The sequence below is a fragment of the Tamandua tetradactyla genome, chromosome 2 (assembly GCF_023851605.1).
Source record: "Tamandua tetradactyla isolate mTamTet1 chromosome 2, mTamTet1.pri, whole genome shotgun sequence".
NCBI classification, from domain to species: Eukaryota; Metazoa; Chordata; class Mammalia; order Pilosa; family Myrmecophagidae; genus Tamandua; species Tamandua tetradactyla.
The window spans coordinates 214721573-214734425 of record NC_135328.1 but is presented as its reverse complement, the minus strand read 5'-3'; the positions used below and the strand labels follow the sequence as shown (position 1 = coordinate 214734425).

General features: G+C 44.8%; 1 protein-coding gene across 2 annotated transcripts in view; it reads left to right on the top strand.

Annotated features, from left to right (window-relative positions):
- The window catches only part of PEX14 (peroxisomal biogenesis factor 14), a 202377-nt gene that overhangs the window by 182235 nt on the left and 7289 nt on the right, over positions 1–12853 (top strand). For both annotated transcript variants that reach the window (XM_077151345.1, XM_077151344.1), the window contains exons 5-7: positions 7233–7309; positions 10436–10538; positions 11736–11833. In XM_077151345.1, the coding sequence (XP_077007460.1) occupies positions 7233–7309; positions 10436–10538; positions 11736–11833 (278 nt within the window). The remainder of the gene's footprint in view (positions 1–7232; positions 7310–10435; positions 10539–11735; positions 11834–12853) is intronic.

Genomic DNA, 12853 nt, shown 5'->3' with positions numbered 1-12853 from the left:
GCTCTAGGATGTATCCAAGGCATTGCCTTAAGCTATACAGGATTAAAGGCCCTCATTCTTATTCTGGGTTCCCTGTATTTGGATTGTTTAAAGGATCTATCCAGACAGGTTGAATTAGATTATGTGCTACAGAAAATTTAGGTTCTAGATAAAATAAACCTTTCTTCCTTTGATCTTAAAGAGTAGATGAGGTTCTAAAATACAGCAATGTCTTCCTTACCCCTGTATTCTGAATTACCTTAATCCCGACCTGATCAGCTTCATTATTATCTCTAAATACCAGGTTGTATATGTGTGTGTGTGTGTGTGTGTGTGTGTATGTGTATACTCATTTGTTAAACCCTACCTTCTCTGTATAACTCTACCAGAGTATGTATATGTATATGTATATGTATATATATAAAACAGCCCTTCAAAATCCAGAAATAACAGTTACCACTCCAGACTAAATGTGACTGCTGCAAGAGCTTATAATCCAGGCCATCAAAAGGGATTTTATTTTTTAAGTTAAAAAAATTTTTACAAACAAACACTCCTCTTCATCCCTCCCTCCCCCTCTTCTCCCATAGTAATCTCTGACCTGCTTTCTATCTTCGCAGGTTTGATCTTTCAGGTTATATAGTGATAATGTACAATTTTTTTCCTTATGTGTCTGCTTATTTCATTGAACATAATGTTTTCAAAGTTCTTCCATGTTGTCGCATGTCTCATAACTTCCATGTTTCTTATGGCCAAATAATATTCCACTGTATGTATATACCATATTTTGTTTATCCACTCATTTGTGGCTGGACACTTGGGTTGTTTCCAGCTTTTGGCTATTGTGAATAATGCTGCTATAAAGATTGGTCTAGAAATATCTGATCACAAATCTGTTTTCATTCTCTTTGTCTGTGCACCTAGAAGTGGGAGTACTGGGTCAAATGATAACTCTGTGCTTAACTTTTTGAGGAACTGCCATATGGTTTTCCATCATGGCTGCGCCATTTTCTATCCTCCTCCCCCCTCCTTTTTCCTTTTGTGGTTCGTTCTTTTTGTATTTTAACATAACATTGCCTACCCCAACGCTCTTGTGTTTTCTTCTTCTAGAGGCGTTATAGCTTCTTTTTTTGTTTAGGTTTATGATTCATTTTTAGTTAATATTTGTTTATGCTGAGAGGTGAGGGTCAAGGTTGTCCCCCCACCCCCCACATGGCTATTCCCCCACATGGCTATATATAACGCCATTTGTTAAAAAGATTATTCTTTCCCCATAGAATTACCTTGACAGCTTTATTAAAAAGTAGTTGACCATATATATGTGGGTCTATTTCTGGACTCTTCTGGTTTCTTAACAACTTAATTAGCACTCATATTTTTTAATCTATGGAGTAGAAATATAGATAGACCTCTCAGTGTCCTTCCTGCCTAGAGATGACACTGCTGATAGCATTGCAGTCCATGAGAAGTGGGAAAGATTGTCTTTCACAGGAAGTACCAGTGAGAAAGGCCTTAGATTTTCAGCTGTGCCTGCTGCTGTCCGTTTTTGTTTTAAGGGCTTGTGGTACTTGTGTTCGCAGTGGAACTCTTCTGTTTCTGACTGTTGTACTCTGGGTTGGCTTGCTTTTTCACTGCTGCCAGCTCACCCCAGCCATGTGCTCCAGCATGTCCCTCATCAGTAGCCAGCCCTCTTCAGTACACCTTGTAGCACCCTTCATCTGGCCACCATCCTTTCTCTGCAGTTAGCCCAGCAGTTCTGTGCTTGAGCAAGACTGATTTGGTGGCCTGGCTTCATTCCAGGACCTCACTGTTGGTGAGCCTGTCTTATTTAATTTTCAAGGTGGTTTGTAAGCAAGGCATTGGGATGATTTGCAAAGCTAGATGCACAGCTGTGGGGAGTCATGACTCCAAGCTGGAGGGGTCCTGGGGGAGAACACAGCCAGGTCCGCCCAGTTTCTGCCATGGCTTTGGGCCATATTTGGACTGCCGGCTTCCTCAAGGACACAATCATTTGTCCCACTGTTGTCTCAGAAGGATGATTTCCTGATAAGTTTCACCTCAGTATTGCTGATGAACACCATCACTGGATTGTAGGATTTCCATGGCAGTAATGAATCCATGAATTGTGGTTTCAGATAATGTTGTATGCACGTGGCACAGTGCCTGCATGCCCTCTTACTTGATGATATTTGTCCTCATTGCTATGTGAGAATTTGGTTTATGGAGATAAAGCTGAAGACATTGAGCACTGCTGGTTTTGTTGGTCAACGAATAGTTAAGAAGCCATGGAATGCAGCTCTCCTGCCCCTGACCTGGCTACTGTGCACCATGGATTCACCTGAAATTTGAGCCTGGTGGCCAGCAGACCTTTCTGTAGCCTGCTAGTGCTCAAGCTAGCTGATGGAATCCTTGGAAGGGTAAGGAACGCTGCGAGTTTTGAAGAATCCTGCTCTTCTCCCATATTCGGAAGAATGTGTCCTCTGACCTCATTGCAGCAAAGACATAAGGGCAACCCTCGAAATGTACAGTTGTACAGAATGATAATTGCTGCCACAGATAACTTTCTTTTCACTCTTCAAAGAAGGCAGTGGTGTTCAAAAGTACTGTGTCATTCAGCTAGTTAGCTGTTCATGCCTGTTGGGAAAGTGTTGTAGACACTTTGTGCTCAAACTAACAATCAAAGTAAAAATATCACCTTTCCTGGGTTCTTTGGGTCTAGTAAAGCCTTGCCTCCTTTAGTCAAGTGGTCTGTACTGAAAAGCAAAGCATCTTCTGGAGCCCTCTGGCTGGCAGTGTGAAACCAGGGCCTCCCATCCCAGGCTTCTGCCTGCTGGCTCCCTTGTCTGCCTTGAATGCAGGCAGGCATCTGCTTCCTGACTTGAGTTTAAGCTGAAATTGTTCTGTTGCTTGAAAAGTCTTGTTCATTCCATTTTCTTTACTTCTAAGCTAGAGCAGAAAAGTGACTAGCTCCATTTTCTGCGCTTGTCTTTATAATATTGGATATTTGGGGGGTATGGTAACAAGAAAAGCTGTAGCCCCCAGTTCCTTCTCAGGGTCTGCTGTAGAGTTGGAGGGGGCAGGAATCCAGGTTGTCATGGCTGGGAGGTTTGAGCTTGTTTTAGAATCACTGTGTGCTTTCACAGTAGCCCTCATCTTTTACCCTTTTAAAGCCATGCAGTAGATAAGAGTTATCTCCATCTTAGTTTTTCTCTTTTTTCATTTTGCCACAAGACAGAATTGTATCACACATCTCCAAAACGAGTAAAATGGCATTTCAGCTTCTTGTCTTTATAGACTCTCTGAACTTTAGGAAAGATCATTCTGGTCCCTTTTCATTAATAATGAAAACGAGGGGGCAATAAAATGTTCTCAACGTGATTCTGACAGGAACAGAAGAGCAGTGAAGGGGTGAAGGGTGAGGCTGGCAGGAACCACAGGTGTTTCTTGGGGTTTTAAAAAATCAAAGCTCTGGGAAGTGGGGAGCAGCTGGAGGAGGGTCCTGATCGTGGGCCCCTGAACTGCCAGCATTCATTTCGATCTTGGCAGCTCAGCAGGCCCAAGAAAAGAGGCTGCACTTCTCAAGGCATGATTTGTTTGCAGGAAAGCAGAAGTACCCAGTAGACTTTAGGGTCTGGTTAGCATTTTAGGCCAGTTACACTATTTCCCTGTTATGTGGTTAGAGAGTATTTGAAAAATAAAAAGTACATAATATTTTGTGTCCCATTTTGACGATGGTTCTCTCTGAGGACTTTGGTTGCATAGAAGGATGTTCTGGGCATGGGTTGAAGTCCTCCTGAATTTTGACATTCTTGAAATGTGGCAAGGTTACTCTTTCTTCATTTTTCCCTCCTCAAAGATGAACTTGCACTGGATATCAGCTTTTGCATCAGGCACTCAGTGCAAAGCTGGCTAGGAGAGAAAGGTGAGACAGCAAGAGTCTGCCTGGGACTCACTCCACTGGCTCCTCAGGACAAGGTAGAAGCGCCATGTAACTCAGTGGTCTAAGTGTTTCCTATTTGGCGAGAGGAGATTGCTTATCCACTTAGATTCACGCTTGATGGGCATGTGCATGACAGGTTAGCTCAGCAGCATTCCCTTTCAGAGACAGTCCTTGGATGTCAACACGGAATGTTACTCCGAAGCCTTGGAAGGGAGTGGGGAGGTCCTTTCTAACCATAACACAAAATCCAAAATCTAAAAAAAAAAGATGGGTCAACTTAGTTAAAAATGAAAAAAAATGCCTGCTTGCTATAAAACACCACAAGCAAAGTCAAAAGAAAAATGAACTGGGAAAGATATTTGCAATCATGATAGACAAAGGGCTAATCTCCCTACTATATAAAAAGTCTCTATACATTGATAAGGAAAAAGAAACCCAGTAGAAAAATGAATAACATAAAATTTACTGAGAAGGAAATAGAAAAAAAGTTCAGCCCTCACCCATAAGACGATAAATACAAATTAAAACTAGAGTAAAATGCTGTTTTTCACTCTGGTATTGGCAGAAACCTCTGCATTTGATTACTGCGTTATGATAGAGTGGCTGTGGGGAGACAGGCACTCCTGTATGTTGTTGGTGGGAATATATATTGGTTCAATATATATTGGGGTGCAATTTGTTAAAATTGCAAATGCATGTGCTTCCTGAGCCTGCCTCTTAGGGATGCGTGTCACAGGTGTACTTGTGCAGACCTGTGCTGTGACCTGTGTGCCATCATTCATGGCAGCACTGTGTCAAGTAGTGAAAGGTTAGAAACTATTTAGATGTTCAATAGGGAATTGGTTAAATGGAATATTATGCTACTGTAGAGAAAAAGAAGAATGAGAGATGGAGGAAGAAGAGAAAGAAGATGTTACATATCTGTATTGCCTTATATGTGCATGAAAATTTTCTGGAAGAACAACAAGAAACTGTTAACCATGGTCATTGGTGGTGGACAGACACTTCTTGCAGTACCTTGACTTGTTCTACTTGATGTTTGAACCATAGGAGTGTATTACCTATTCAAAAATTGTAAAGCAGAAAAGGGAGTCTGGAAGTAGGGGGCTCATGTTAATGATGGTTTTGTGCAGACTCCGGAGCTGGCCCCTGTTGGGAACCCTCCTGTGGAACCCACAGGCAAGGAGGAAGGGAGGGAGTGTGGTGGCCAACAAAAGACTCTTCCAGACTCCTCCAGAAGTTTTACCTCTGCCTCCTGAGAGGCCCATGCAGCACCACTGGGGGCATTTGCCCTGCCCACTGGTAAATCTTTGCCACTGGGATCCCCCTGGTTGCGCTTCATGCCAGCAACCCCCTCTATCTGCTCACATCCTACCAAGCTCCTGCCTTCCCTAGTGAAACACCAGGACATAAGAGGTGACTGCAGGGTGGAGGCTTGCGGGTGAAAGGTGAAGGCCAAAACGACAGGTGCCTATGAAGAAACCAGTACCTCAACTCTGCTCAGCTTCAACGGTTTCAGGAATTTTGTTACACTTCCTTCTTCACCTTTTTCTCTCCCAACTCATTTCCAGATTCCTAACTTCCTTCTCATAACAGCATGCTTCCAGTGCCTTATGGGTAATTTTTCCAGGAACACTGTGGTCTGATTTGTGACTCTGGCCTTTGGAACTTAGCAAACTTGTCTGGATTCCACATCTGCAGGGCTTCTGGAAGCAAGGGTCCGGGCCCCTCCTAATGGCAGGTCCCTTGAGAGGAGGCAGAGCGCCGTGCAGGGAGGCCTAGACACGGCTGTTCCAAATGTACCTTCAGAATGGAGGTAATGCTCCCCTGCATACCACAGGGAATCACTGGGGTAGAGGATCAGATCAGGTCCTGGACATGAACACAAGTTGCAAACTGCCAAGGGGAAAGATGATGGAGGAGAAAACTCCTGGCTTCCTTTTATTCAGGAATTGGTAAAAACTTTCATATGTGCGTTCTAAAGAACACTGACTCAGGAGCCTGCTCCAGCATGAAGACTGGCTGTCCCTTTCTACTTTCTCAGCAACAGTAGACTGTTATTCTGAGACCTCTCTTGATTCTGTACCTTCTTTTTCATCCTAGTCCATGTGTAAATGCTTGCAATAGCCTCCTAGGTTTTTGGCCTCTGCAACCTCCCACTTATAACTTACTCTTGGTGCTACACTGATAATACTCTCCTAAAATATAGATCTGATCATGTCGCTCCCTTATTCAATGCCTTCAGCCACTCTCATTGCTCATGAAGAAGTAGTCAGGTTCCTTGGCCACCACCCTGGACTCTGTCCATCTGCCTCTGCCTTCCCGCCTGTTTCCCACCCCACCCCGCCCTCCCCTTCCCTGCTCCCCCAGGCTCACAGGCCTCTCTCTACCCCCGTGTATTCTGTTCTTGCTCTTCTCTTGGCCAGCGTGAGCTCTCCGCCATCACCAGGCTTAGGGCTCATGCCTGCTCCACTGGACCAACTGGCTGTCTATCTCTGAGCACAGGCTAGCGCCTGCCTTTTCACTTACTCTTCCCCTGCCTGGAGCACTCTGCCTCCAGGGCCTCTCGGCTCTTCCCCACCTCCTCCTCAGGGCTGTCCCACCACTGCCCCCTCCTCTGCCATCCGCCACTCTGGCCTCACTGGTTTTATATACGTTATCACTGTCTGACGTTACCTCATTTGGTCATTTGTTACACATGTCTTCTCTCCACCTGGCTCACTAGGAGAGCAAAACACAGGAGTTCTAGTTCACCACCGTGCCTCTGGCGCCTAGAACATTGTCGGTGCTTTGTAACTTTTTGAATAAACAAATGATAAAGCCTCCTCCCTCCCTGTGTTATGAAGTGACACGTGGTTTATACCCGTCAATGATGGGGCATGTGCAGGTATATCCACACACATGGAAGTGTGCTCGTGTCATCCTCTCTCAGTCAGTTCGTTCCTTGAAGGCAGAGACCATATGCATGTCTTCAGCTCTCTTCTACCCCCTGACCCTGGGAGGGGGGAACACTCGGCCCACCTCTGCATGCCCCCACACAGCAGGTGCACAGTCTTGACAACTGGATGTCATTTAGGTTTCAACTAAGGTCAGCAGAGAGCCAGGAAAGAGGAGAATGCCATAGCTGAGCTGTCTCTTGACAACCATGCTGTCTTCCTGCAGTTCAGTGTCCTAATTACTGATCATTTGAGACCAGGAGACTGTGCCCCACTAGTTGCAGTGCTCTGATCTCTCTCCCTGCTCTCTCCTCCCGCAGAGAGGGACATTGCATACCCATCCTCCTGATTCTTTCTCCAACATTTGGTCCTTGTAGGCTCCCGATGGAGAGATTATGGCGCCTTGGCAGTCATCATGGCAGGAGTTACATTTGGCTTTCACCAGCTCTACAAGGTAAGTCTGCCCCTTCTGGAACCCCTGGCATTTGATCCCATCTCCTTCCATCCTTAGGTTCATCAGTGGTGGAGGTACAGGCCGGGCAAGTAAATGCTCAGGCCTGGGGTGGGCATCAGTGGCTCAGCAGGCAGAGTTCTCACCTGTCATGCCGGAGACCTGGGTTTGATTCCGGGTACCTCCCCATGTGAAAAAAAGGTCAGGCCTGGAGCACAATGAGAGCAAATGAGACTGTGTACAGAGGCAGCCAAGCCTACCCATTAGCCAGGTGATCCCATCTGGGTCCGGGTCCCAGCCCTGCCACTGCCCATCTGGGGAAGCTCTGCCCGTTCAGACCTGCCTCGTCTGTAGTGCCCGTCATGCGGTAGTCAGAGTCTGTACAGCACAGGGCAGTTGTGAGGTTTGGAAGCTGACGGTCCATGTCAAATACATAGGCTAGTGCTCGGCACAGAGTAAGCTGGCTGTAAGTTTTGGAAAGTAGTGAGTGGGTAAGAGCACGCACACTGAGCCCAGCTGCCTGTGCTGAATCTTGCCTCTGCCGTTGAGTTGCATCTGTGACCACGTGCTGGTCACTAGCCTTCTCTGTGGCCCAGGGTTCTCACCTGGCTCTATCTCACGAGGTTGCTGGGAGGGACAAAGGAGTCAGGCCTGGGAAGAGCTGAGAGCCCACTTGACACTTAAGAAGCCCTCTCTATGGTCAGCTGTTGTTCCCACTTAGATTCAAAACGAGCTTTGAGAATCTCAGCATAATCAGAACAAGGTCATACTTAGGGGAACTATTTTTCATCTCTTGGATATTGTATTGGCTTCCATATGAATATAGGATTCTTTCCCAGCCAGCGACCATTGCTAACAGAACTGCAGGCACAAAGCAGACATTTATTTACTTTGTTTGATACCAGTGTAAGGGGCCAACTTCATTTGAATGAAATTTGAGTCTTTTTTAGAAGATGTAGATCCAGTGTAAGCTCCCAAAGACAAGGTAAAGCAGTGGCCAGGGGCATCTCTCTGTATTGCTCCTTGGAGGAAGTCCTTCTCTCCTAATCTGCCAGTTCCACCCCTTATTTGGAGAATTTTTTTAAAGAACCTGAATGAATACACAGACTTGCTATTAAAACTTTTGGCATGTGAAATATACTTACACACACTCTGGGAGTTTTAATTTTTGACCAAGTATAAGAGCTAATGACAGAGTTATAGCAGAATATAATTTTTTCAGTGTAACATCTTTTCCTGGAGTTAGAAATTTCCATGTCAGAAATTCAGAAGCAAAATATTCTGAGTCCTGGGGCTTATCCTCTGAACTGGTGTATGTGGAACGCCTCTTTCAGATCACTTAACTGCATATAGTCACCAAGACAAATAAAATGCAAGCACGAATTCTCAAATTAGTGCTTGGCTACTCTGGCAGGTATTCTAAGGTCATGTGACCACACTTAGCCAGCCCATGTTTGATGGGAACAGAGAGCAGCACCTCCCCTTGGTGAGGTTGGCAGAGCAGAAGAGTCTTCAGCTGTTTCCAAGAAGCAATCTGATCTTTCTTTAAAAAAAGAAGAGAGACATTGAAAGATCAGTTGTAATAGTGACAAGAAAATTTCTAAAATATCTGCTAATAGTTTCTTCAAATTGGAAAGAGAGAGATCAGGCTAGTCATCTTGTTTTATAAATCCTTAAAGATTTAGACTGGGGTGGTGTATGTGCTCCTTTGTCATTTCTCATCTCAGAAGTGGGATTTTAGTTGGTTCCATGTATGAGAATTTCTTAACTTCTCTATCTACGAAATTTTCAACCTGAAATGTAAGGCTACGTTTGATGAGCTTCAGTTCATTTGTGGGTAATAACTCACACTGTGGCTGAAAAGCACTTTGCAAAATAGTAAATGCTTCTGTACAAATGCTAAATAGTGATCTTCACTTAGGAGTAGCTCTTGAAATGAGTTCTCCCACAAACCCCTGGTGGGAGGCCTTTTCCTTCCCCATGTGGAACCCTTAATAGAAAAGTCGTTGTCTCTTTTCCTAGCTGGAGCCTAAATGTAAGAGGAACCAAAGTCATCATCCTTCGGTAACAACCTCAGCCCTGTGCTCACTGGCTCCAGCAATGCCCTGTTAAAGTTTGGCAACTGGTCTCACACTTTTCAGATGTGGGCACGTTGTCTCTAAGTCCTGAGCGTTTGGATTTCAGAGCACAGCGCACATTCTTGTCCTCCAGCCCTCCCAGTGGGCACTCTTGTCCCCACGTTCCATCCCTTTACACCCTAACCCTGAGTCCGATACCTACAGTTACCAACCGCACCCCAGCTGCCTTCTTCCTGAATGTTCCGAGGCCCTGCATCCTCTCCTTGTCTGGGTCCCCCCGGTTCTAGGCATCTTTGTGTGGTTGCCCTGCAGTATCACCTCTTCTTCTCCATGGCCAGTGTCTTCTGCTCCTTCTTCTACCTTCTGCCCTGTATTTCAGTTCTGGGGGAAACTGACTTCACTTGACTCCCATATGAAGAAAACTCATTAATTTAGAAAGAAACAGGGGCAACCTCTTTCACAGCTTTGGAGTACCCCATATATTATCCCCTAAGTAAAAGAACCAAGGGTCCGAGAAATCAATTGTTGATTTTTATCTAGTTTTTCTTACAATTTTTTGTTTACCTAGTTTTATTCATTTATTTATGAATGGGAAATTCATTCACCTGGTTTGAAATGTTGAAGGTACAGACACACGTGCAGTAAAATGCTTCCCTCCCACTCCTCCCTGGAGGCCACCAGTGCTGCCAGCTTCTCTGCATTTTTATCTTACAACTTTTAAAGTAAATTAAAAAAAATTGTTACAGAAACATTATAGCATCATTAGCAAAACTAAATAAAAGAACTAAGAAGTTCTCCTTCCCAACAGATCACATTGCTTTGATTTATCCATATTCCCTGCTAGTCTTTGTCCTTGCTCAGACATAATTTTTACGTGATTGAAATTGCAGTCTCTTAACTTTTTCAAAGATTTCATTCGTTTACTGTGTTTGCTCAGGGTTTGTAAAGCCTGGGGATGACAGAGAGAAAGTTGGTGAGCAGAATTTGAGGGAGTGGTAAAGAATTACCCCAAGTTACGTACCCCTTCCTTAACCAACCCTCCATCTTGTAGAAATACCTGCTCCCCCTTATCATGGGCGGCAGAGAGGACAGGAAGCAACTTGAGAGGATGGAGGCGAGTCTCTCGGAGCTGAGTGGCAGCGTGGCACAGACAGGTAAAGATTAATGACTCCATCACGTCACCCCTCAAAGCCTTCTCTGAGCGGCCCCCTTCTTTGCCCCTCCCCTCTCCCCTCCATCTCCACTTTATGTGGTGACTTCATTTATCTGCTCTGAGAATCTGTTCACATTTGCAAATGAAGCCGCCGTCATTTCGGTTTAATTTGAAATTGCTTGTTTACTGTCGGCGCGGCCTCAATTAATTATGTTTTTACGGAAAGGCTCCCAACCTCAGAATATTAATAAGGGGAATAAAATGACAGCCTTTCTAAGGGCTGTAAAGTTCATTTTTAATTTCTGCTTCTATAAGGTTTTCAGGGGGGTTTTTCAGTGATTTTCCCCCTTCCCTCCAAGAATCCAAAGCAGGGTCAGGAGAGTCTGTAATTACTGTGGCTCCCATAACCCCAGCCACCTCCTCTGTTATCGATTCCACAGGGCCTGTGTTCATTACCTGGTGCCCGATGACGGCCCAGATTAGCTGGGACCTGTCGCACCAGTGATGGCTTTTCTCCTTTTATAAACTTGTTTACTCTTAGAAAGAGGCTCAGATTTTAAAACCTGAGGCAAGCAAGAGAGCCCCCTGTCCCAGGCAGGAATCTGCCACTCCGGGGCACGTTTGGGAAGTCCTTGGAAGTCGGCACTGGCCTGCTCTGCTGGTATTTGCTCCTAGGAGGCCCCGTCGAGGTCACGTGGCCCAGCGCAGCTCCGCAGCCTTGGTGGGCTGTGCTGGGCAAGAAGGAGCAGTGGTGGAAACCGGATTTGCAGTTTTTAACCTCTTCTGGATGCCTGCATATTACAGAGACCCAACATACATCTCTCCCAGGATTAGAAACTTGGCCCAGGTTCCCCAAGGACACTGTGAGGCCTGTGGATGACCGAGTGATACAGACATCATAGAACTTGGGAGAGCTGAGCAAATCATCACCTGATATAATTAGAGAGGAGAGGTTTTGGACAGATATACTGTTGACCATGGACAGCTACACAATAGAAAGATAAAGTGGGAATACTAGAGGTTAGATAAAGTGCAAGTTGATTACCCAGAGTACAGACAAATTATATGGATTGCGGGGGGGGGCATCTGCAGATCAATTAGATGTAGCAGGAATATAGGGAGTATGTATGTATGGAGAGACAAGGGAAAATCTGTGTATTTCAATTTAACAGAGATGCAACTGCTTCTTTCCTTCTAGTGACCCAGTTACAGACGACTTTAGCCTCTGTCCAGGAGCTGCTGATCCAGCAGCAGCAGAAGGTCCAGGAGCTCGCCCAGGAACTGGCCAACGCCAAGGTACTTGTCACTGACCCCGTGGAACCCCCACCCCCACCCTCATCAGGGTACCCTACAGGGCTCTTTCTTCTTGTCCTTTGTACCCAGGGTACCACTCTCTCTGTTTCTCTTTCTTTTTTTTTTAATTAATAAAACCAGTCAACATACAATATGAACATTCTTTTTTTTCTATCACATAATTGTATGTTCATCATCATGATCATTTCTTAGAACATTCGCATCAATTCAGAAAAAGAAATAAATAGAAAACAGAAAAAAATTCATACATACCATACCCCTTACCCCTCCCTTTCATTGATCACTAGCATTTCAATCTACTAAATTTATTTTAACATTTCTTCCCCTATTATTTATTTATTTTTAATCCATATGTTTTATTCATCTCTTGATAAGGTAGATAGAAGGAGCATCAGACACAAGGTTTTCACAATCACACAGTCACATTGCGAAAGCTGTATCATTATACAATCATCTTCAAGAAACATGGCTATTGGAACACAGCTCTACATTTTCAGACAGTTCCCTTCAGCCTCTCTGCTATGCCTTAACTAAAAAGGTGATATCTGTTTAATGCGTAAGAATAACCTCCAGGATAACCTCTTGACTGTTTGGAATCTCTCAGCCATTGACACTTTATTTTGTCTCATTTCTCTCCTCCCCCTTTTAGTTGAGAAGGTTTTCTCAATCCCTTGATGCTGAGTCCCAGCTCATTTTAGGATTTCTGTCCCACATTGCCAGGAAGGTCCACACCCGTGGGAGTCATCACGGCCACATAGTAGGGGGGGGCAGTAAGTTTGCTTGTTGTGTTGGCTGAGAGAGGCCACATCTGAGCAACAAAAGAGGTTCTCTTGGGGGTGACTCTTAGGCCTGATTTTAAGTAGGCTTAGCCTATCCTTTGCAGGGTTAAGTTTCATATGAACAACCCCCAAGATTGGGGGCTCAGCCTATTGCTTTGGTTGTTCCCACTGCTTGTATTCTCTACTTGGGGAAGTTGAATTTTCCCCCTTTCTCACCATTCCC